Source organism: Schistocerca americana, chromosome 1, assembly GCF_021461395.2.
Source record: "Schistocerca americana isolate TAMUIC-IGC-003095 chromosome 1, iqSchAmer2.1, whole genome shotgun sequence".
NCBI classification, from domain to species: Eukaryota; Metazoa; Arthropoda; class Insecta; order Orthoptera; family Acrididae; genus Schistocerca; species Schistocerca americana.
In genome coordinates this window covers 88471747-88497252 of record NC_060119.1, presented here as the reverse complement: position 1 = coordinate 88497252, position 25506 = coordinate 88471747, and the positions used below count along the sequence as shown (strand labels likewise).

The window sequence follows — 25506 nt, the reverse complement described above, 5'->3', positions numbered from 1 at the left end:
TAGTGTTGTGTAGCTAAAAGATTGGGGAATAACCTGGTGTATTTCAATGCTGAATAAAACAATCCCTGTTTCAGAAAAAAAATGTGTTGCATTACTTATTGAACTGCCCTCGTAGTTCAGTAACTGTCATCCTGTAAGATTGTAGTGGGCACTGACTTACGGAGAGTGGGCCACGGACCTGTGGAGACATTTCACATGGTCACATGAATCACTTTTTTATTGTTACGTCAGATCGATGGTCGTGTCTGGATATGCTGCAAGACGAACAACTGCTCGTAACATACATCGCGGCATGGATGCAGACCTATAGGGGCAGCATTCAACTGGACTTCCGTAGTACTTGTCGTAGTAATGGACGGTACCATGGCAGCTGTAGACAATGCGAACATTAGAGCGGACGCATGCATCCTTCCGTGCTTCATATCTTTCCTAACATTGGCGTAACTGTCCTTGCCCCAGGGCCAGAATCGTTCTGCAGTGACTTGTGGTGGACAACAGTGAACTCTCGTTTATATCTTGCCCACGAAAATTGCCTGATCATATATCTGGGGCGCGATCGAGCGCGAACTCCGCGTCCAAGGACATGTGCATCTTGTGCCACATACCTCCGTGAACCTACCAGGCACTTGTCGAATCCGCGCCAGGCAGAATCGCTGCTGTCTTGTGTTCAAACAGCGAGCTAACACACCATTCATCAGGTGGTCTTGGTGGCTGGCTCATCCGTGTAAGTTAGACAATGAACGTTGCATACGGTAAGGAAACAGTTACGTAAAATAAAGCGTAGTGTTTGTAGTCATACAATTGTTGCGTTAAGTCCTATTGTCTTCTACTTCGGTTGTCTTTCTCATGTTTGCTTTCACTGGAAGCAAACAAGATAGCGACTTCAGAAACACAAGCTACAGCTTCCTGTCATCTCTGCGAGTCGGCACGTACATTCGTGGAATAATTTGCAGACAGTATCAAGTGCTGATGCCCGAAGGCAAGCTCCAAGCCCCGTGCTACGTATGTTTTTAACAGGGCCAGAATTTGAACTTTTTTATGGTTATTTACAAGTCGCCATCCGTCTTCCAAATTATTAAAAATACTCCATACCGCGAGGTATAGCACCCCCACCCCCACCCCTACAAACTATCGTATGGGCGCCCTTGGATAGTACCAACGCACAGCGGGCCAACTCGCATCAAAACCTAGACATAACAGAGAAATGGATATAAAATTCTACAAAATTGTGGTCCTTTTAAAATTTTTTGGGTCGCTGATTGCGAATTCGATGTCGGAGTAACAAAATTCAAAATGGCGGTTACAATTCGGCGGATCAAAAATTATAAATTTAGCGGATCAGAGTAAAACTTAGGACACCATGTGTTTTGAGATCACTGTTAACAAATGAAAAGTCGAAATTTCCGTATTTAAATGTTTCATTCGGTATTTTACATTTTCCAATCAAATCGTAGTCACATTCATCGCTTGAGTCATTATCGCTATCAGAAAGTCACTGTAGGGTTGTCCACTCTGAGAAGGTGGAGCAGGATTCGGAATGACCGTGGTTCATATCCCCGCCCCACAATCCTGATTTAGGTTTGCCTTGATTTTCCTAAATAGCGTGAGGCGAATACCAGGATGTTTCCATTGAGGAGGCCACGGTCGATTCCCTTTCCCCATCGTTCCCCAATCCGAGTTCGTGATCGTCGTAGGCGAAAGTTGTTCTTTTAAACAAACGTCTGCCCTTATCTATAACCCTCCCAAGTTACGTGTGCTCTGCTCTGCTTAGAAGGGAAACGGTAGCTAAGGAAAATTAAAAATGGAACATTAACGTGAGCCTTTATACTTCGTGTAACTGGTGTCTCTGGAGAATGAACGCAAAAGAATAAAAAACAAAAACGTCGTATACGTTCAGCAACATGAGGGATTCCAAAATGAGCTTTTGTGTTCCAAGTCTCATCCTTGTTTGTCGAGCTAAGCAGTGCTTTAAGCAGACCTATGGGCAGCCATCGTCACAACTAATCAGAATAAGATACCTGCGGAGCTGAAACACAGTTTAGCACATCCCGTGATGTAAAAGCTCTACAATTTTTGATGGTTCACTACCGGACTGTTTGCGGGACCTTAATGGATTGAACATACAACGTGATTCTTATTAACGTTAAAAGAACCGAAGTGACATAGATGACTATGAGACAAGTAATTTAATATAAGACACTTGGGCGGCAGATTTCGGGAAATACCCCAAAAGTGGATGTCAAACGTTGAAACTGTGACGTCACCAGATGATGCACGTCGCTGCACGTGCAGCGGTGCAGTCTGTCGGTCTGTCGCACCTGATCATCGCAACCCAAGTCAAGTATTCTGTGTTGCCCGGACGCTATATGCACCACTGTAGTGCGTGGCGCTCAAGGTTCGAGTCTTGCGTCTGGTAGCCAGTATTTTTTTTCTGCTAGACAATTATGTGTTTACATTTCGATAGTACTCATTATTTTATTTACCGGTCTCGGGCTCTCCGCTGGTTAATTATAAAGTACAGTATAACAAAAACCTGCAACATTGCGTCACAAGTTAGTAAGTATATGCTTCCGAATTGCATCGCTACCAGTAAATGATCTTCGTGTTATCACTAAATAAAGTCTGTAAGCAAAAAATGAAGGAACTTTTTTTTCTGTATTGGATTTCGATCCCTCCCAGAGGGGGGGAGGCCCTCGCAGCAGCACAATACGTCGCTCTGCAGCCCGCAGAAAAGTTAAAAAAGAGAATCAGAAGATATGAGAGCAAAAAAGCAGGCGATAAAACGGTGGATGTTAAAAACTGAAACATGGAGAAAAAGATACGATGGAAATATAAAAACAAACGGTCGGTGATGCTGACAAAAACACATAGTAAATAGACAGGCACAATTAAAAAACACGGCGACAGTCTGGTTTCTGTTCGCACGAGATAAAAAAACACAACTAGCGACAGTATGGTGGCTGTTCGCAACACTGACAGGGGACGCAAAACACTGAACACTAACTTAAAACAGCACTATAGAGGCGGCACGGCGGCAGGTGGGAGGGAGGGGGGGGGGGGGGGAGAGGACCCGGACCGATGAGGGAGAAAAGGGGGGAGACAGTTGGAGGGAGGGGACATAGAAAAGAAGAGGGAGGAACAAATTTTTTTTTTCTTTATTGTATTTCAATTCCCCATCGGGGCGGGCTGGCAGCAGCATATGCGCTGCTCTTCAGCCGAAAGACATAGGACAAAACAATAGAAGACATTTAAAAACAGCAAAGGAGAGAATAAGGTGAACATAGATATAAAAAAGGGGGAACATCATGGAAGGCAATAGACAAAAAACGGGGTGACTGTAAATTGGAGATAAAAAAACTGTTTAAAAGTAGCACACACAAAAAGCCACACACTGTGACGATTAAAAGAACACAAGGCACGCTATGACTGGAGCATAAAGGTGTTGACGGATGGCATAGCACATAACGTAACACTGACGGCGAACCTCAAGGCAGTACACAATTAAAATCACACCTCTTGACGCACACGAGAAACAGCACTAAACACAACACTGATGTGGCACACTGATGATGATCAATACAGAGGAGCGGGGAGCGCGGGGCGCGCGGAAGAGGGCCAGGTAGGGAGGGATGTGGGAAGGAGAGAGGCAAGTATGGGGTGCAGGGTCTCAGGGGAGGGAGGGACGGAGGAAAATCCGCTCTGGGAGAAGGAGGAAAGAGGAAAAGGGGGCCTTGGGGAGGGGGGGGGGGGGAACAAGGCCAGGTTATAGTTGGAAGGAAGGGTAGATGGCATGGCGAAGTTCGTCATCCGGGAGGGGAGGCGTTGGAAATTGCCCTGATGAAGGAGATGGAGGGTGTGGAGGTGGAGAGAGGGAGGGATACAGCGATAGAGGCGCGGCAATGGGCGGGGGGTGGAGAGGAAGGAGGAAACCAGAGGGTGGGGGGGATCAAGCCTGCGAACAATGTAAAGGATGCGGAGATGTTGGAGGAACAGGAGGAGGTGTGGGAAGGGGATCAGTTCATACAGGAGCCGTGTGGGGGAAGGAAGGCTCCAAGGGGGAACAAAACGAGACACACACAAAATAAGAACAACTTTTGCTTGGTTACAGCGAGGACAATCATTCTGTAACTTCTATGTCTACAACAGACCACATTTATAAAAGATGAAACACAAAATAAGAACTTTTCCTTGGTTAAGGCGCTGACAATAATTTTATAACTTATATGTCTACAACAGATCACGTTTACAATAGATGGTCAAAACCGAATAACCTAGCGGAGGAAAGTATAGCACTGCCCCCTGCTGGCAAGGGTGGGATACATAAGCCCAATTGCTGCATGTTTGGCCTGTGGAGTGGCGGTGCGGTTCTAGGCGCTGCAGTCTGGAGCCGAGCGACCGCTACGGTCGCAGGTTCGAATCCTGCCTTGGGCATGGATGTGTGTGATGTCCTTAGGTTAGTTAGGTTTAATTAGTTCTAAGTTCTAGGCGACTGATGACCTCAGAAGTTAAGTAGCATAGTGCTCAGGGCCATTTGACCCTTCTTTTGGCCTGTCACGTCACCTGGTGACGTCATATGTTCAACATCCGTCGTCCACTTTTGGGGTATTCCCCTACATTTGCGGACCCATGTGTCTTATTTTAAATTACTTGCCTCAGTGTCATCCAGGTCGCTCTTGAGGTTTTTAAACATTAACAAGAATGACCCTGTATAGCGGGTGATAAAAAGTTTCCGTTCGAATGCCGTACGGCGTAGAGTCAGTATGCGAATCGGACAAAATCGCTGTGTTTTTTGAGGCAATCATCCCACAGACGCACCGGGAAAACGCCGTGCCCTGCTACGTGAAAAAGTCCGTGGCTGCGTGGTGGTCATCATCTTTGGATAGAAATCTTCGACCCTTCAAGGTTTTTGCTAAGGGACCGAAGGCGTGACAATCGTTTGGGAATAGACCAGGACTATAGGGCGGGTGCTCGAGCGTCTCCCACTTGAGTTGGCGTAACTTCCGCTATATGGGGACGTGCGTTAAGCAGCTGCACCCCTTGTCGCACTATTCAACAACGATGGTTTTCGACTGACATGCTGCGCCATACACTTTCTTTATTATCCGATGGATGTCTGCCGGTATACGTCCTTCGACAGCCAACAAAAGAATAAATGCGTATTAGTCTTGTTTGGAGGCATTTGGTAGTAACATCGCCATAGTTCACGTTTCCGCATTTACCACAATAACGTCGGAAAGACACGAATGCAACACTAATCCATTGCCTACACGTCTGTGCTCGTATACCTGCATCGAGGTTTGCAACAACATTTAATTCGTCAGTAAAACCGCCATTGATGACAGATGGACACAAATACACAACACATTTAATTTTAAATGTCAGCGCCAGTCACACCGCTCTATTTCTGATCAATAATGTCGAAACTACTTCGATTTAAACACATGTTCTCAGAAGTAGAATTTACAACAATAACGTAATGGGACCCACGCACTCACTGAATCGCGTGAGCACAGTTGCTCGTACTCCATACTGTTGTTGTGGTCTTCAATCCAGAGACTGGTTTGATGCAGCTCTCCATGCTACTCTTATCCTGTGCAAGCTTCTTCATCTCCCGGTACCTACTGCAACTTGCATTCTTCTGAATCTGCTTAGTGTATTCACCTCTTGGTCTCCCTCTACGATTTTTACCCTCCATGCTGCCCTCCAATACTAAATTGGTGATCCCTTGATGCCTCAGAATATATCCTACCAACCGATCCCTTCTTCTAGTCAAGTTGTGCCACAAATTTCTATTCTCCCCAATTCTATTCAATACCTCCTCATTAGTTATGTGGTCTACCCATCAAGTCTTCAGCATTCTTCTGTAGCGCCACATACCAAAAGCTTCTATTCTCTTCTTGTCCAAACCAGTTATCGTCCATGTTTCACTTCCATACATGGCTACACTCCATATAAATACTTTCAGAAATGATTTCCTAACACTAAAATCTATACTCGATGTTAAATTCCTCTACTTCAGAAACGCTTTCCTTGCCATTGCCAGTCTACGTTTTATATCCTCTCTACTTCGACAATTATCAGTTATTTTGCTCCCCAAATAGCGAAACTCATTTACTACTTTAAGGGTCCCATTTCCTAATCTAATTCCCGCAGCATCACCTGATTTAATTCGACTATATTCCATTATCCTCGTTTTGCTTTTGTTGATGTTCATCTTATATCCTCCTTTCAAGACACTGTCCATTTCGTTCAGTTGCTCTTCCAGGTCCTCGTTTTGCTTTTGTTGGTGCTCATCTTACATCCTCCTTTCAAAACACTGTCCATTTCGTTCGGTTGCTCTTCCAGGTCCTTTGCTGTCTCTGACAGGATTACAGCGTCATCGGCGAACCTCAAAGTTTTTATTTCTTCTCCATGGATTTTAATTCCTACTCCGAATGTTTCTTTTGTTTCCTGCTTGATCAATATACAGATTGAATAACATCGGGGATAGGCTACAACCCCGTCTCATTCCCTTCCCTACCACTGTTTCCCTTTCATGCCACCCGACTCTTATAACTGCCATCTGGTTTCTGTACAAATTGTAAATAGCCTTTCTCTCCCTGTATTTTACCGCTACTACCTTCAGAATTTGAAAGGGAGCATTCCAGTTAACGTTGTCAAAAACTTTCTCTAAGTCTACAAATGTTAGAAACGTGGGTTTGCCTTTCCTTAATCTATCTTCTAAGATAAGTCGTAGGGTCAGTATTGCCCCACGTGTTCCACATTTCTACGGAATCCAAAATGATCTTCCCCGAGGTCGGCTTCTACCAGTTTTTCCATTCGTCTGTAAAGAATTCGTGTTAGTATTTTGTAGCCGTGACTTATTAAACTAATAGTTCGGTAATTTTCACATCTGTCAACACCTGCTTTCTTTGGGATTGGAATTATTATATTCTTCTTGAAATCTGAGGGTATTTCGGCTGTCTCATACATCTTGCTCACGAGATGGTAGAGTTTTGTGAGGGCTGGCTCTCCCAAGGCTATCAGTAGTTCTAATGGAATGTTGTCTACTCCGGGGCCTTGTTTCGACTTAGGTCTTTCAGTGCTCTGTCAAATTCTTCACGCAGTATCATATTCCTCATTTCATCTTCATCTACATGCTCTTCCATTTCCATAATATTGTCCTCAAGTACATACACTCTATATACTCCTTCCACCTTTCTGCTTTCCCTTCTTTGCTTAGAACTGCGTTTCCATCTGAGCTCTTGATATTCATACAAGTGGTTCTCTTTTCTCCAAAGGTCTCTCTAATTTTTCTGTAGGCAATATCTACCTTACCCCTAGTGATATATGCCTCTACATCCTTACATCTGCCCTCTAGCCATCCCTGCTTAGCCATTTTGCACTTCCTGTCGATCTCATTTTTGAGACGTTTGTATTCCTTTTTGCCTGCTTCATTTACTTCATTTTTATATTTTCTCCTTTCATCAGTTAAATTCAATATTTCTTCAGTTACCCAAGGATTTCTACTAGCCCTCGTCTTTTTACCTACTTCATCCTCTGCTGCCTTCACTATTTCATCTCTCAAAGCTACCCATTCTTCATCTACTGTATTTCTTTCTCCCATTCCTGTCAATTGTTCCCTAATGCTCTCCCTAAATCTCTCCATAACCTCTGGTTTAGTCAGTTTATCCAGGTCCCACCCCCTTAAATTCCCACCTTTTTGCAGTTTCTTCAGTTTTAATCTACAGTTCATAACCAATAGATTGTGGTCAGAGTCCACATCTGCCCCCGGAAATGTCTTACAATTTAAAATCTGGTTCCTAAATCTCTGTCTTACCATTATATAGTCTATATGAAACCTTCCAGTATCTCCATATCCATGTACGCAACCGTTTTTCATGATTCTTGAACCAAGTGTTAGCTATGATTAAGTTATGCTCTGTCCAAAATTCTACCAGGCAGCTTTCTCTTTCATTCCTTACCGCCATTCCATATTCACCTACTACGTTTCCTTCTCTTCCTTTTCCTACTATCGAATTCCAGTCACCAATGACTATTAAATTTTCGTCTCCCTTCACTATCTGAATAATTTCTTTTATCTCATGCTACTTTTCATTAATATCTTCGTCATCTGCGCAGCTAGTTGGCATATAAACGTGTACTACAGTGGTAGGAGTGGGCTTCATGTTTTTATCTTGGCCGCAATAATGCGTTCACTATGCTGTTTGTAGTAGCTTACCCGCACTCCTATTCGTTATTGAACCTACTCCTGCCTTACTCGTATTTGATTTTGTATTTATAACCCTGCATTCTTGTTCATATCAATTACAAAACAACGTCATTTTAAGCAATCTACTTCAGCAATAAATGATTGGTAGTGAAAGTGTAATGCTACTGTCGCATTTCCTATGTAAGTGGCTGCTCAGGGCAACGCAGCTCAAAATATCTTTAGCGATTTGATAAATTTTAACAGTGAATTTAATTATCCCTTATGCAAAAGTTAGGTAACTTTGGCACGCTTTTCTAACAGTTGTTAATTTTAAATAGCTCATCGGGACAGAACTGCTGTTTGCGGTAATAGGTAACACACTTTTCTCAAACATAAGATTTATTTAATTTTTAAATATATTAGCTGTTCATATATTACTTTTCGTCTTCGTGAAGGAAACAAGTAACTAAGTTAAAAGCCCCTGTCCTGGAAACCGTACGCAATCGTCGCATTACCAGAACGCTGCGGTGACGAGTTGCAGTCGATGCAGCCAGCCACGCCGTTGCGAGCGTACCCTTGCTCTTTCACGTCTCCATCTCCACGCGGTTGGACCCTCACCCCAGAACAATGAGCAGTTACGGGTGTGCCCAGCGCAGCTTGTGTCCACGCCAAGTTATGAGACCGCTAACGGCGGGCGCGACCACAACGCCCCTACCATGACGGGCACATGGTACCGTTCAGTGTCTCACGCCCGACTCTGCATGCGCATCAGCATGTGAGGCCTGTTCAACAAATTGTACATCTACATCTACGTGATTACCCTGCTATTCACAATAAAGTGCCTGGCAGAAAGTTCAATGAACCACCTTCAAGCTTCTCTACCGTTCCACTCTCGAACGACACGCGAGAAAAACGAGCACTTAAATTTTTCTGTGCGAGCCCTGATTTCTCTTATTTTATCGTGATGATCATTTCTCCCTATATAGGTGGGTGCCAACAGAATGTTCTCGCAATCGGAGGAGAAAACTGGTGATTGAAATTTCATGAGAAGATCCCGTCGCAACGAAAAACGCCTTTGTTTTAATGATTGCCACTGCAATTCACGTATCATGTCTGTGAGACTATCTCCCCTATTTCGCGATAATACAAAACGAGCTGCCCTTCTTTGTACTTTTTCGATATCATCCGCCAGTCCCACCTGATGCGGATTCCACACTGCACGGCAGTACTCCAGAATAGGGCGGACAAGCGTAGTGTAAGGAGTCTCTTTGGTAGATCTGTTGCACCTTCTAAGTGTTCTGCCAATGGATGCAGTCTTTGGTTTGCTCTACCCACAGCGTTATCTATGTGATCGTCCCAATTTAGGTTATTTGTAATTGTAATCCCTAAGTATTTAGTTGAATTTACAGCCTTCAGATTTGTATGACTTATCGCGTAATCGAAATTTAGCTGATTTCTTTTAGTACTCATGTGAATAACTTCACACTTTTCTTTATTCAGTGTCTACTTCCACTTTTCACACCATACAGATATCTTATGTAATTCATTTTGCAAGTCGTTTTGATCATCTGATGACTTTACAAGACGGTAAATGACAGCATCATCTGCAAACAATGTAAGACGGCCACTCAGATTGTCTCCTATGTCGTTAATATAGATCAGGAACAATAGAGGGCCTATAACACTTCCTAGGGGAACGCCGGATATTACTTCTGTTTTACTCGATGACTTTCCGTCTATTACTACGAACTGTGGCCTTTCTGATAGGAAATCACGAATCCAGTCGCACAACTGAGGCGATACTCCGTAGGCACGCAGTTTTGTTACAAGACGCTTGTGAGGAACTGCGTCGAAAGCCTTCTGGAAATCTAAAAATATCGAATCAATTTGACATCCCCTGTCGATAGCACGTATTACTTCATGAGTATAAAGAGCTAGTTGTGTTTCACAAGAACGATATTTTCTAAAACCGTACTGACTATGTGTCAACAAATCGTTTTCTTCGAGGTACTTCATAATGTTCGAATATAGTATATTTTCCAAAACCCTACTGCAAATCGACGTTAGTGATGTAGGCCTGTAATTCCGGAAAAATAGTAATTTCGCGCCAATGGTATGTTGAAGCAAAATGCGATTGGTATCACTGCTCATAATTGTGTTTAATGTGTAACTGCCGCAAGTTTCATTGTTATATGTCTGTTGCTTATCGTTCAGTGCTGTATTGAATAGAACGTTTGTCGTACAGTTTGCGAATTTCGAGATGACAGAGTTAGAGGAGCAACGCGTCTGCATTAAATTTTGTGTGGAACTCGAGAAAACCTTTGCCAGACACACCAAATAATGCAGGAAGCCTACGGCGATGAGTGCTTAAGCCGTACTGGGTGTTACGAATGGCTCACATGGTTTAAATATGGCCGGACGGAAGTTAAAGGTGACCCTCGTTCAGGACGCCCGTAGGCGTCTACCGACGACGCTCATGTCAGGAATGTCATCGAACTTGTACATGCCCTTTGAAGACTGACTGCCCGAGAGATTGCAGAAGAATGTAACATTTCAGCTGGATCATGTCATGAAATCCTGACACATCATCTCGGAAAGCATCATGGCCGGCCGGGGTGGCCGAGCGGTTCTAGGCTCTACAGTCAGGAACCGCGCGACTGCTACGGTCGCAGGTTCGAATCCTGCCTCGCGCGTGGCTGTGTGTGATGTTCTTAGGTTAGTTAGGTTTAAGTAGTTCTAAGTTCTAGGGAACTGATGACCTTAGAAGTTAAGTCCCATAGTGCTCAGAGCCATTTGAACCATTTTTTTTTAAAGCATCATGTTGCCGCCAAGTACGTAAGTCAAGACCAGAAACACCTTCGTGTAGCAATCTGTGCACAGATTTTGGATCAGAACGAGATGTTCCTTAAGAGAGTCATAACTCGTAATGAGATGTGGGTCTACGGTTATGATGTTGACACCAAGGTTCAATCTCCACAATGGGTGGGCAAAGGTTCTCCAAGAACAAAAAATCGCTCGTCAGGTCAGGTCAAACGTCGAAGGTTTTCTTTGACATTGAATGGTTCAAATGGCTCTGAGCACTATGGGACTCAACTGCTGAGGTCATTAGTCCCCTAGAACTTAGAACTAGTTAAACCTAACTAACCTAAGGACACCACAAACATCCATGCCCGAGGCAGGATTCGAACCTGCGACCGTAGCGGTCTGGCGGTTCCAGACTGCAGCGCCTTTAACCGCACGGCCACTTCGGCCGGCTTTGACATTGAATGATTAGTTCATCACGAATTTGTGAGACAAGAACGAACTGTTAATCGATGGGACTATCGGGAGGTGTTGTAACTCCAGCGAGAAAATGAGAAGGAAATGGCCTGCAATGTTGCGAGAGAATTCGTGGCTCTTGCATCACGATAACGCAGTAGCACATTCATCCCTGTTGGCGGGTGGCTGTTGTGCAAAAAACGAAATCACGGTGCCACCTCATCCTTCGTACTCTCCAGACCGGGCCCTGCGGATATTTTTATATTTCCAAAGTTGAAAACCCTATTGAAAGGACGAAGATTTGTAACGATAATCCAGATAAAAGAAAATTCGCAGCCGGCGCTTTACCCGATCCAGCAAGAGGCGTACAAAGACTGCTTCCGGATGTGGAGGTGGCGTTGGTAGCGGTGTATCAGTTGTGGAGGAGAGTATTTCGAAGGCGACCATGCACGATAAGTAAAAGGATAGGTAGAAAAATTTTGTGGGCAAAGTTCAGGGATTTTTTAACAGATCTCGTGTTCAACGTGAGTCATCTAAGGTGTTTACTCGGATGTTTCTGCAACCGTTTAGCATACCGTTTAGACCCACCTGAATTCCGAAAAAGTCCTCACTAAGCAACCCTTTTCTTAGCTATGCTAATTATATACGGTGTAAACAATAACTGTTTGCAATGTAACGCAGCGTCGTACGGGAAATCGAGAGAAAAAGTGTGGTATGTCAGGCTGGTAAAGAACCTCAAATTGGCCTCGAAATGCACTCAACCCACAGCGCATGCGCGCTTGCGAGATTTTAAATATCCTCTCGTCCTCTTACGCCATTGGCTTAGTCGGTCGGGTTTTTAATTTTTTGTTAGTTCGTCAGCTTTAATAAATTAGTTTGTATAATGAGAGGAAATGGATGCAATAACTAATTACATTTGCAACTCGATCTATATTTAACCCTTAAGTCATCACATGGGATGAGGCAGCTAACGTTAACATGGACGCGAATGGGACGCCCTACCTCACGAGAGACAGCGCCGTAAGAACACGGGATGAGCTGCTTTACGTGATTTGCTCTCTCAGCGCTCTCCAGGGGCCGCAGTCGGCTATATTTGCCTTGCAGACCACACATTTTCCTTACGAAACCGTACTCGCGTAAAACAGCAATGTTAGTTCCGTTAGTGATTGTTTAAGAAGAGCTGAGAAAATCACGACGAAGACTCTGGTTTCGCGGATGGCTTGAACAGCAAATTGCTGGCAGAGGAACACTACATAATGCCGTACAACGATCTGAAATACAAACCAATAGATGTTATTCGTTAACTGAATTGAATTTTCAGGCCATTTTCGGTTTAAAATTGAATATAGTTAAGACGTAGTGTCTAATGTCAGTTTCTGCATGCCTAACATCCAATCCTCGATGTTGTACTGACTACCAACACTCTGAAAAAATGTACTTCATCATATAGATGTCAAGATCGAGATTAGTTTCGTTATTTCATCCGTATGGAAGGGGCGATTGTTTTAGAAGTTGCTCACCATCACTGAAAAGCGTATTTACAGGCAAGATAAAAACATGAGCAGTCCATAAAGCCCGAGATGGGTCTACATATTTTACAGAATGTTTCATAATAGCAAAAACTTTCACTTAGACTGGCAGTCACGTTAAGATTTCTGGCCACTGGGGAAACGTACCAGTCGTTCGCCTTTGCTACAAGAATTGCAGAAAATACATTACTTACCTGTTGTTGTTGTGGTCTTCAGTCCTGAGACTGGTTTGATGCAGCTCTCCATGTACATATATACTCTGCAATCCACCGTGAGGTGCATAGCAGAAGGCACGCCCCATTATACCAGTTATTAGGGTTTCTTCCTGTTCCATTCACGCGTATGGGGTGCAGGAACAATGATGGTTTGAATGCCTTATTTTGACGATCCCTATGTGAGCGATACCTAGGGGATTGTAGCATATTCCTAGAGACATCATTTACAGCCGGTTCATGAAACTTCGCTAATAGACTTTCTTGGGATAGTTTACGCCTATCTTAAATAGTCTTCCAGTTCAGTTTCTTCAGTATCTCCGTGACGCTCTCCCGTGGATTAAACAAACCGGTGACCATTTGTGCTGCCCTTCTCTGTATACGATCAATATCCTGTATTAGTGCTATCTGGTACAGGTCCGACACATTTGAGCTATATGCTAGAACCGATCGTAAGAGTGATTTGTAAGCAATCTAATTTGTAGACTGATTGCACTTCCCCAGTATTCTACCACTAAACCAAAGTCTACCACCCGGTTTACCCACGACTGCACTTATATGATTATTCCATTTCAGATCCCTACAAAGTGTTACACCTAGGTATTTCTATGAGTTGGCCGATTCTAACAGTGACTCATTGATATTATAGTCATAGGATACCACTTTTTTTCGTTTTGTGAAATGCAAAATTTTACAGTTCTGAACATTTAGTGCAAGTTGCCAATCTCTGCACCACGTTGAAATCTTATCAAGGTCTGACCGAATATTTATGCATCATCTCTCAGGAGGATTTATAATAAATAACCGATTTTTGAGATAATACTTCTATTAAATTAATAAGAAAGACTCAAAATCTTTTAGAAAACGAAAAGTGAAAAAACAAGTTGGAAGGAGGTGGACTCGAACATGTTCTTTCTTCGTGACTTATAACCCACGGCCCTATCTTCTGATCTTCTGCACTACAGCTTCAACAGAGAGACTAGGCTTTCTTGTCTGGCATACACTGTTAGGGATTGCACCTACATTACATCATTATTTGATATTTAATATGCAAATTGTACCAAAAAGACGCGCTTTTGATAGATCATTATTGCGCCGTAACAATGAAACGGGATACTTCCGTAGCATACAATTTACAGCACTAAAAAACATCAACTACAGGAAGCTTTTACCTACCGACATGTACTTTCACGTAATTTTCTTATAACCCATCGTAGCTAAAACGACGTAGTTTCGACAGTCCTCAATTTTCTGGTGCTTTGAAACAACTTATACTACGTACTCTATGAGAAAGAAAATCCATCAAATACGATGTTTAGCGCCATACAATATCTCGGCTCCTATGTTCCGTAAAACGATGTCGCATCTCACTGTCTATGTTCCTCTCCACGAGGCAAAAATCTGGCATGCCAGATTCTTTGCTTCACCCTCCACAGTGTAGTGGGACGTGGAATTTCACGCTGTTGAACATCACCATATCCATGTTCACTCGCGTTTTCACTCCCCGTGAGAGGACGGCTTTATCAGCATAGTAGGCACTCAGTAAGAAGGCCACAGAAACAAAAGATTTGATTATTAATTTTACGCTTTCAAAATTCAGAAAATTTTGAGGTAAAATTTTCCCACAGACGTCAATTTTTACAACTTGTCTGCAGGAATAAGGTTTGTTTAATATTCAAGGACGATTTTAGTGAGAAAAGGTAATGAGATTCAAACAGTTAAGTCTAAGTTAGCAGGTTGTGTAACAAGGGACCCTTTGAGAGCGAGGTCGCAAGTTCAATCCTCAGTAAGGCTCATTTGAAAGTGTTGTGTTAACAATTAGAAGCCGTGCGGTTCTAGGCGCTGCAGTCTGGAGCCGAGCGACCGCTACGGTCGCAGGTTCGAATCCTGCCTCGGACATGGATGTGTGTGATGTCCTTAGGTTAGTTAGGTTTAATTAGTTCTAAGTTCTAGGCGACTGATGACCTCAGAAGTTAAGTCGCATAGTGCTCAGAGCCATTTGAACAATTAAGACAGGAAAATAGTACCTGCTAATAACTCACCATGTGCATCACGGGGAGACAGAAAATGAGTCTATGCGAGGTGCAAAGATCAACCTTCTATGGAACGTATATATTAAATTTCACAAAATGGACATCGTCGCGCCGCGCGGGATTAGCCGAGCGGTCTGGGGCGCTGCAGTCCTGGATTGTGCGGCTGGTCCCGGCGGAGGTTCGAGTCCTCCCTCGGGCATGGGTGTGTGTGTTTGTCCTTAGGCTAATTTAGGTTAAGTAGTGTGTAAGCTTAGGGACTGATGACCTTAGCAGTTAAGTCCTATAAGATTTCACACACATTTTTGACATCGTCGACATTCAAGAAATGTTCAAAATAAACCATTAACTTGCACAATGAACACCGAACGTAGAATGGTGCGTCACAGCGATCACAAAGGTTCGCACCGTGAAGATCGAAGACGAACTCCTTAGCAGTTACAAACCGTGCAGAACATTCAGCTAGGTATCCATTCATGATGAAAGCATTTAGAATCATATTTGTGTAACGGTATGATGAGAACTGATAGAATGTGATGGCGTGCAACCGAATCCGGAACCGTCTGTCGTGGAGCTTACGTGAAACTGTCTATCCTTTAAGCCGTGGCTGCAGATAATGCAACAATATGTTTGATAGGTACGGAAAAAACAAACGTCCAGAGGTTGAATTCGTCCAGTGGTTGCATGTGGTACGAATTCCAATGTGACACACTTTAGAGGAGAGATTGCTTGCTCTAAAGCAGTATAATTTTTATACAGAGACCAGGAATCGAGCAAAAGGAGGCTACTTTGACCAGCTGTTGGCCAAACGCAGTGGTCATGCCACAGTTGTAGTTCTCTTACGCCAATTTTCCTACTCTTGCTTGCTCTGACGTAAATATTCCCTTACTGCCCTTACAAGATCTCGCACACAAGAAAGAATCCTAGCGGGTAGAGCATCTCCAACTTCTTGCAGCACAATAAATAACTTTGCAGCCAATTTTATCTCTTTGATTAACAGTGGGCATAACTGTATACAAATGCGTTACGGCACTGATGTTAGTTGGTCTTGATTCGACTCTATTGGTACCTACAATTTGCAGGGTTCGTTTCACATGCATTTATCGTTCAAAATCCGACTGCTCAGAGTTGAAAACAAATTCCTTTCTGGACGATGGGATAAGTTTGTTTATCTCATGCACAAATTTTTGGGCGGCCCATTTGCTGTCCGTCGTCAAGTTGACGCTTTGTTTGAAGTTTCGTTACCTTACGTCTTCCAGTTCTGTAGCATTGTTTGAAGTTCTACAACCCACTGCATCCTACGTTGCGCGCAATTTGATGTGCAAAACGTAGTGGCTCAAATGGCTCTGAGCACTATGGGACTCAACTGCTGAGGTCATTAGTCCCCTAGAACTTAGAACTAGTTAAACCTAACTAACCTAAGGACATCACAAACATCCATGCCCGAGGCAGGATTCGAACCTGCGACCGTAGCGGTCTTGCGGTTCCAGACTGCAGCGCCTTTAACCGCACGGCCACTTCGGCCGGCTAACGTAGTGGGTCACATTGTCATGCACATCCTGTAAATTGTATCTCTCATCCTTGAAACTCACAAACACCAGTTTTTATAAGAATTGCGCCTATTCCTACGTTGAATATCCGTAGTTTTTCTTATGCACTACACCGTCATATTGCAGCGGACTTATTCGAAATCTGTTCATAAGTGTGTGTGTTTTTTTTTTGTACTATGCTTAGGACGATTTTCCGTATACGTAATTATGTGTAGTACCAGCTCCTTGGACAACGATAGTACTTCACTGCGTTCCATTGGAGCGGTAGTCATGGCTCCCTTTCCGGAAGGGAGGAAGGAAGATTGGGTTTAGCACCCCGTCGACATCGAGGTCATTAGAGATGGAGCACAAGCTCGGACTGTGTCAAGGGTGGGGAAGGAAATCGGTCGTGCCTTTGCAAAGGAACTATCACGGCATTTGCCTAAAGCGTTTTAGCCCAGTTTGATAAACATTGTGCCACCTCGCTCGGTCTTCCTACGTCTACATGAAAAAAACGTAAATCAGTTACAAACTGCAGCGTTCGCACACTTTATTCAACATGTGAACGTCACTACAAATATTCGGATTTAGGTTATGACATGTTCGGTATGCCTGCCATCATTGGCGATGATGTGGTACAGACCAACAGCGAAATTCTGCATGACCTGCTGAAGCGTCGGAACATCGATGCTGTCGATGACCTCTTGAAGGGTTGTTTTCAGCTCAGAAATGGTTTTGGTCTTGTTGCTGTACAGCTTGTATTTTATACAGCCTTACAAAAAGGATTCGCATGTGTTCAGATCCGAAGAATATGGCGGCTAATCGACGCCCAGGCCAGTGGCCTCTGGGTAGCCCAGAGCCAGAATACGGTCCCCAAAGTGCTCCTCCAGGTCACTGAACACTCTCCTGCTCTGATGGGGTCGAGCTCTGTCTTGCATGAACCACATCTTGTCGTTATCAGGGTCACTTTGAATAATGGGGACGAAATCATCTTCCAAAACCTTCACGTACCGTTCGATATTGTGCCATCAAGGAATACCGCAGCGAATATTCCTTAACTGGACATTGCACGCCGCACAGTCACCCGTTGATGGTGTAAGGCTTCTCGATCACGAAATGCGGGTTCTCAGTCCCCCATATGCGCCAGTTTTGGTTACTGACGAACCCATCCAAATGAAAGTGGGCTTTGTCGCCAAACCAAATCATATGCGCATACTAATTCCCATTGTTGTAACTGCGACCGGAACGGTCTCGGGGTTGAATTGACGGAAAGCGCGGCGGGACCCACGGAGCGGCCCGCGAACAACACAAACGGGAGAGACGAACACGACCAACGAAGGACCTTACGAACAACAACAAGATCGAAACAACGGAGTCACGAGAAAACCTAACTAGACAACTACGTCCACTCGTACACAGGACAAGAAAGTAAATACGCTGTCTAAGGCGAGGCGATACGTCCAGAGACGTACGCAAGATTAGACTGGTCGGCTGAGCGAGAGGCAGGCGCTTAAAAACATGATCGGGGCGCCGCTATTGGCCGCTGGGACCACGTGTTCCACTGTGGCGCCCCCACACTAAATGTGGACCAGGAGGCGCGCGCCACCACGGCTTACGGCGCGATGGTGCAGAGACCTCCAGGGATCTTCGACGTTCATTATGTCTGGCGAGAATTCAAACCCTGCGGGGCGCGGTACCAGACCCATCATGCCACACGACCAACCATGCAGTTTGAAAGTGCTAATGCAAACCGTTCAGAAGTTATGACGATTTTGTACCATAAAGTTCAATAAGTGTCTCCAAGCAAAAGAAGACTCATTACAGAGAGTGCAGCTCATACAGTAGCAACTAGGATGAGGCTCTCTGTACAAAGCTTGAATGATGATGTTGTAGCGATGAAGCTCCAAGTGAAAGAGGGCTGAGTGGCTGCTGCCAGCCATCCTATATCACAGCAGCAGAGAGCACTCGTAGTCCACAGCCGCTGGAGGCGTGATTCAGCAGGCACGCACTAAATGGTTCAAATGGCTGTGACCACTATGGGACTTAACATCTGAGGTCATCAGTCCCCTAGAACTTAGAACTACTTAAACCTAACTAAGCTAATGACAGACCGAGTGAGGTGGCGCAGTGGTTAGACACTGGACTCGCATTCGGGAGGACGACGGTTCAATCCCGCGTCCGGCTATCCTGATTTAGGTTTTTCGTGATGTCCCTAAATCGCTCCAGGCAAATGCCGGGATGGTTCCTTTCAAAGGGCACGGCCGACTTCCTACCCCGTCCTTCCCTAATCCGATGAGACCGATGACCTCGCTGTCTGGTCTCCTTCCCCAAAACCAACCAACCTAACCTAATGACATCACACACATCCATGCCCGAACCTGCGACCGTAGCGGTGTCGCAGTACCAGACTGAAGCGCCTGGAACCACTCGGCCACTCCGGCCGACCAGGCACGCACCATTGGGTCCGCCAGATCCTGCGCGACCACTATCGGCGTCAGATGGAAACTTGCAATTTCGTTGACGACTGTAATATGACAGTAGGCAGGTATCAATCTGTGATCCCACATATAGGATCGTACTGAGACCACTATGGGCACCTGTAATCAGCAATGTTATAGCCTGTGCACTTGTAGACATGGGCAAAAACTAAAAGTGAGGAAAAACCTCAAAGGAAGCCAAAGGATATCTGGAACTTTTATCAGGACACTGGACAGTCCCCACACTGCTCTCGTCTGCCATTCCTTTCACAGCTATTCCGTGCCCGTGTGTGTGTGTGTGTGCAGAACGTAGCCGGTGCCCGCAGGCTTCCTGTACCCGGTGGTGTCGCACTGGGTGTGGACGGAGCAGGGCTGGCTGCAGCGGCTGGGCTACCGCGACTTCGCGGGCAGCGGCGCCGTGCACATGCTGGCGGGCGCCATCTCGCTGGTGGCGGCCGCCGTGCTCGGCCCCCGCGCCGGCCGCTTCCCGGGCTGCCTCCGCGCCGCCTCCGCCGCCTCCACCGCCCCCGGCAAGTGGTCCCCGGCCGCCGACGCTGCCGTCGCGGCCCTCCCGAACGGCCCCATTCCCGGACACTCCGTGCCGGTAAGCAGTGGGGGCAGGCCTTAGTGCAGACGTACACCTCTCATTCAACCGCAGTGTCATCTGTTTTCTCAGGTATCACGTCTACTACACTAGTGATAACACGGTCAACCTGTTGTCACATATGACATTAACATCTCCTACCTATACAGGGTTTTTCTGTTATCTGTCTAAGGTATCTGGCTGTAAAATCATAACATTCTTTTGGAGACATTTGGAGTTCATGGTTTCGAGATGCAATGAGTAATTCACCTCGTATTCAACTGATACGCAGCAAAGGGTCGTGTTAGATAGCTCGCGCAGCTCCCACAACGAATATTCTTCTGAGTCCCGACGAATCAATATTGGCGTTCCACAGGGTTCAGTTCTGGGACCACTCTTGTTCTTTCTACACACAAATGACCTTCCATTTTAAACTGATTAAACAGAACTTTTGTTCTTTGCTGATGAACGAAGCATCATAATCAACTTCAAAAAGAGCTGCAACACAAACACTTACAAAATTTTATTGATTGGTTCTCGGACATTTGCCCAAATATTTACAAGAGACTTCAAGATTCTAAACAGCTAGTTTCGCTATAACTAGACTGGAGAGCTTGAAGACATGTAGTGTTTCAAGGTCTAAATTTGACACAAAGTGCAAAAAAATTATTTTATATCTAATGAATGAGAGTTATCCATTACTATTTTTAAGGTAGCTTACCTCGATACTTAACAGTAAGTATGCTTCAATAGTATATGCAATGTATATCTTTTCAAGTTATTAATACGAATATGGATTCCACATTTTTGAACCAATTAGTTGTAATGACGTCGTCATTCGATTAAATTCAGGGAGCCAACAAATTGTGAAATAAAGTTGAAAATATTCACAAAAAGTTTATTCATATTCGCTAAACATTAGGTTGTAATGGAAAATGAAATAGGCAAAAATTAAGATCGGATGAGAAATCCTTTTAAATATCAACAGAATCAACCAACAAAAAATGCAATGTAAGACTTCTGGAAGTGGGGAATAAACTCAAAAAAAAGTCTTATACACTTAGTTTGCTTGTAACATTTTACGCCTCGTGACTTTAAAGCATTACTTTCGTGTTTCACTTTATTTCTGTTTCAGTTTAGAAAGATGTATTTTGAAAACAGCATTTTTCAGTTTGATTAAGTGTTGTGCAGGGCCACTCGTGGGAAATCCCCAAAACCCACTCATAAACTGGTTGGTAGAATCGACTTTTAATACGGCATACGACTAAACGAAGGGACTCCTCGCCTCTCAAGTTTGTCACATTATTGTGCAACCATGATGACTGGAGTGTAGAATTCGAAGTTATATGAATACCTGTGGCACTGTCTTGCACTCAATGGAACTGAGAAGCTTCCAGTTCCTGGGGAGGGCATCTTTTCAGCCTCGAATTTTCAGGTCTTTTTTCTCTTTTAAATAATAATACAGTATTTTCTTTTCTACAGGAAAGAATGTGGCCTATACATTAGGTTCAGAAACACTCACAGACAGTATAGCATGGTTATGTTCTTTCGACCGTAACAAGTACACCGATCAGCCGAACCAGTATGACCACTGGCGACCACGAAACTGGATGTCACCCGGTGGCGTTACAGGCACATGATGCGGTGAGGAAACCATGTAAGCGGAGAGGAACGAGTGGGGAATCATTCTAGTGACGGTATTGACCGCGAATGGGGAAATCTAATGACATTAGCGACTCTGACAAGTGGCAGATTTTAATCTTGGATAAAGCGGAGCTGGTCTGCTGTTCGCGTGATTCTGTCGTCAGCTTCTATAGAAAGTGGTCGAAGGACGGTGAAACGGTGAGTAGGCGACCATGTATTAGGCGTCCACGTCTCGTCACAGAAGTTGGAAATCGGAGGTTTTTCCACTCTGTAAATCAGTGCTGGCTGTAATCTGTTGCAGAAACGACGACAGTGCTGGAGCGGATACAAGTGTTTCGGAGCACACACTCCGGCGCACATTGTTGAACATTGGACTACACTACAGACAACTTCACATGTTGACCCAACGATATCGTCAGTTATGATTACAGTTGCCACAACACCACCGATGCTGGACCATCGATCAATGGACACCTGTCGGCTGGTCGATTAAACTGCGTTTCTTATTACACCTGGGCCAGCGTTGGACGTTGGTAGTAACAAAGGCACCATGACAGGTATGGAGTACGTGAACACACATTGTGACCAAAGTCATGGGATAGCGACATGGAGATACACAGATAGCGGTAGTATCGCGTTCACAAGGTATAAAAGGGCAGTGAATTGTCGGAGCTGTCATTTGTACTCAGGTGATTCATGTGAAAAGACCTCCGGTGTGATTATGGGCGTACGACTGGAACTAGCAGACTTTGAAAGTGGAAAGGTAGTTGGAGCTAGAGCATGGGACATCCCATTTCGGAAAACGTTAGGTAATTCAATATTCCAAGATCCACAGTGTCAACAGTGTGTTGAGAATATCACATTTACGGCCTTACCTCTCACCACTGACAACGCAGTGCCCGACGGCCTTCACTTAACGACCGACACCAAGAGCGTTTGCATAGAATTGTCGATGCTAACAGGCAAGCAACACTTCGTGAAATAACCACAGAAATCAGTATGGGACGTACAGCAAATGTATCCGCTAGGACAGTGCGTCGAAATTTGACATTAATGGATTATGGCAGCAGGGGACCAACGCAAATGGCTTTGCTAGCGGCACGACATCGCCTGCAGCGCATCTCCTGGGCTCGTGACCATTTCGGTTGGACTGTAGACGACTGGAAAACCTTGGCCAGGTCAGATAAGTCCCAATTTCAGTTAACTGACCCCACGAAGCCATATACCCAAGTTGTCAACAAGGCACTATGCAATCTGGTGGTGTCTCCTTAATGGTGAGGGCTGAGTTTACAAGGAATAGACTGAGTCCTATGGTTTAATTGAACGATCTATGACTGGAAATGGTTACGTTTGGCTACTTGGAGACCGTTTGAAACATTCATAGACTTCCCGTTCCCATACAAAAATGGAGCTTTTATGGATGACAATTCGCCATGTCACTGGGCCACAATTGTTCTTGATTGATCTGAAGAACATTCTGGACAGTTCGAGAAAATGATATGGCCACTCGTATCGCCCGGCATGAATCTCAACGAATATTTATGGGACATGATGGAGAGGTCAGTTCGTGCACAGAATCTTGCATCGGCAACACTATCGCAATTATGGAACAGAGGCAAAGGCAGCATAGCTCATCATTTCTGCACATTGTGTCCCTACAACGTCAAGTAGCTGCACTAAACCGGGCATAACAACGTCCGACACGATATTAGGATGTGTGGTTCAAATGGCTCTGAGCACTATGGGACTTAACTTCTAAGTTCATCAGTCCCATAGAACTTAGAACTACTTAAACCTAACTAACCTAAGGACATCACACACATCCATGCCCGAGGCAGGATTCGAACCTGCGACCGTAGCGGTCGCGCGGTTCCTGACTGTAGCGCCTAGAACCGCTCGGCCACCCCAGCTGGCTTAGGCTGTGTCCCGTGACATTTATCACCTCAGTGTAATTGTGAATCACATGTATTCCTTCATATTTTATGTCTTCCCCGATCGCGATGGCATTTTCCAGCAGGATAACTGTCTGTGTCACAGGCCAGAATCGTGGTACACTGGCTTCAGGAGAATGATAGTGAACTCTGATTGATATCTTGGCCACAAAAATGGCCTAATTTTAATCCTATAGAACACATCTGGAACGCTATCAGACACGGAGCTGTTTCGTAATTGTCAGGAATTTCGTGACTTGTGCGTAGACATCCAGTGATTTGTCGAATCCAGGCCATGCAGAATCGTTGATGTATTGCGTTCCATAGGTGGATCAACACGCCTTTAAGCATGTGATCATAATGTTTTGGTTCATTAGTGGTAGCTCTGTTTCCCCCTCCTAAGGTAATAGGTCAGTGTGCCTCACTGCTATGCAGAGGATCCGGGTTCGATTCCCATTACTGAGAGGCATTTCTGTAGTGGGAGGACTGCAACGGGGTCCACTCAGCCTCATGATGCCAACCGAGGAGCTACCTAAACGAGAAGTAGAAGTTCAGAGGTCGGGGAAACCGACAACAGCAGTGAGAACTATGTACTGGCCCCATGCCCCTCTGTACTGCATCCAAATGACACCACTGGCAGAGGATGACACGGCGTCCGGTCGGTACTGACTGGTCTCACAGGGCCAGTGGATGGAGGGTATTCTTCTTTTTTTTTATTTTCAAGTGTAGCTTTGTAGCGTAAGACTGAATGTGCCGTCATAGCTCATCCTGGTCCATGAACGTAAGGGAAGCCACTATAGTGATTACGTTGTGTAGCAAGGGGACGGAGCGTTGTTGTGTGAACTGGGAACGGGTGATCGCACATGTACTGCTACCACGTCTGTGGAGTACTGGGAACTGGTGTCGTGTTCTGCGCATTAGGCTGTTGCACCGGTATCTTTCTCTACGGCGATAGGGGCCATAGGAGGAAACGACAGAGAAGAGATCGCGGACATTATTTCGGCAGTGTTTTGTTAAGGTTCGCAAGAACAGCGTCGAAATCGCTGCCACACTGAGAACTCTGCATAATTTCCCATGAACACTGTAACAACAAAGAAAGAGAAACCTCGACATATATAGGGTGCATCAAAAAGGACTTTACAACTTTGAAAATTCGTACGAACTTGTTGATATGACTTATAGACTTAGTCTTGGTGTCATCTTCAAGGAAAACAGATCTGGTTTTGACGGTTTGGCAAGACGTCCGGAATTTCGTAAGTCAGTGGGCCGAGGTGCGCCAATTGTGTGGCTCCACGTTCACTGGATCTGACATCCCATGACTTTTTCTTTTGGCGAATCATCAAGGGTACCTTCTTCGTTCCACCCTTACTAGTTCTACCAGAGCTCAGAGCTAGACTCCACCGGGCAATTTTACAAGTAACATCTGACCTGTTGCAGTGAGTTTGGTAGGTCGTGCGGTAGCGTTCTCGCTTCCCACGCCCGGGTTCCCGGGTTCGATTCCCGGCGGGGTCAGGGATTTTCTGTGCCTCGTGATGACTGGGTGTTTTGTGATGTCCTTAGGTTAGTTAGGTTTAAGTAGTTCTAAGTTCTAGGGGACTGATGACCATAGATGTTAAGTCCCATAGTGCTCAGAGCCATTGAGTTTGGTAAGGAACGTAATTTATATGTGATGTGTGCCACATAACCAATGGAAGTCTTTTTTAATTTGTTTAGGTACATGGTAAAAAAAAACTTGATGTATTTTGCTATGACACCAAAACCATGTCTGTAGGAAAAATGAGTAAGTTAGTATGAGTCCTTTTTGGTAGACCTATATAATGTTCCCCAATGTCACGATGTTTCCTCTAACATTTGGCGATATTAAATCTACAGTTAAGTAAAGTCGCAGGCAATTACTAGGACGCCAGCGGTTTTCGGTAAATAGTCACTTGACCTAGAAAAGGCTCAGTCCATTCAATCCTGTAGAAGGCAATGTGCGAGGGGACTTCCGAGATACAGACATCGTCCCACGCTAGGACCACTGCTCAAAAAGAACAGTGCATTGTCAGAAGATAATATATGTTCCGGGTTTCCTGTTATTCGTAACACAGCAGAACTACTTATGCGCGGCAACCGGAAACGT

General features: G+C 44.8%; 1 protein-coding gene across 1 annotated transcript in view; it reads left to right on the top strand.

The window, feature by feature from the left end:
- LOC124620497 (putative ammonium transporter 1) overlaps window positions 1–25506 on the top strand; it is a 324909-nt gene that overhangs the window by 218816 nt on the left and 80587 nt on the right. The window contains exon 5 of the mRNA XM_047147073.1: window positions 19553–19830. Within this exon, the coding sequence (XP_047003029.1) occupies window positions 19553–19830 (278 nt within the window). The remainder of the gene's footprint in view (window positions 1–19552; window positions 19831–25506) is intronic.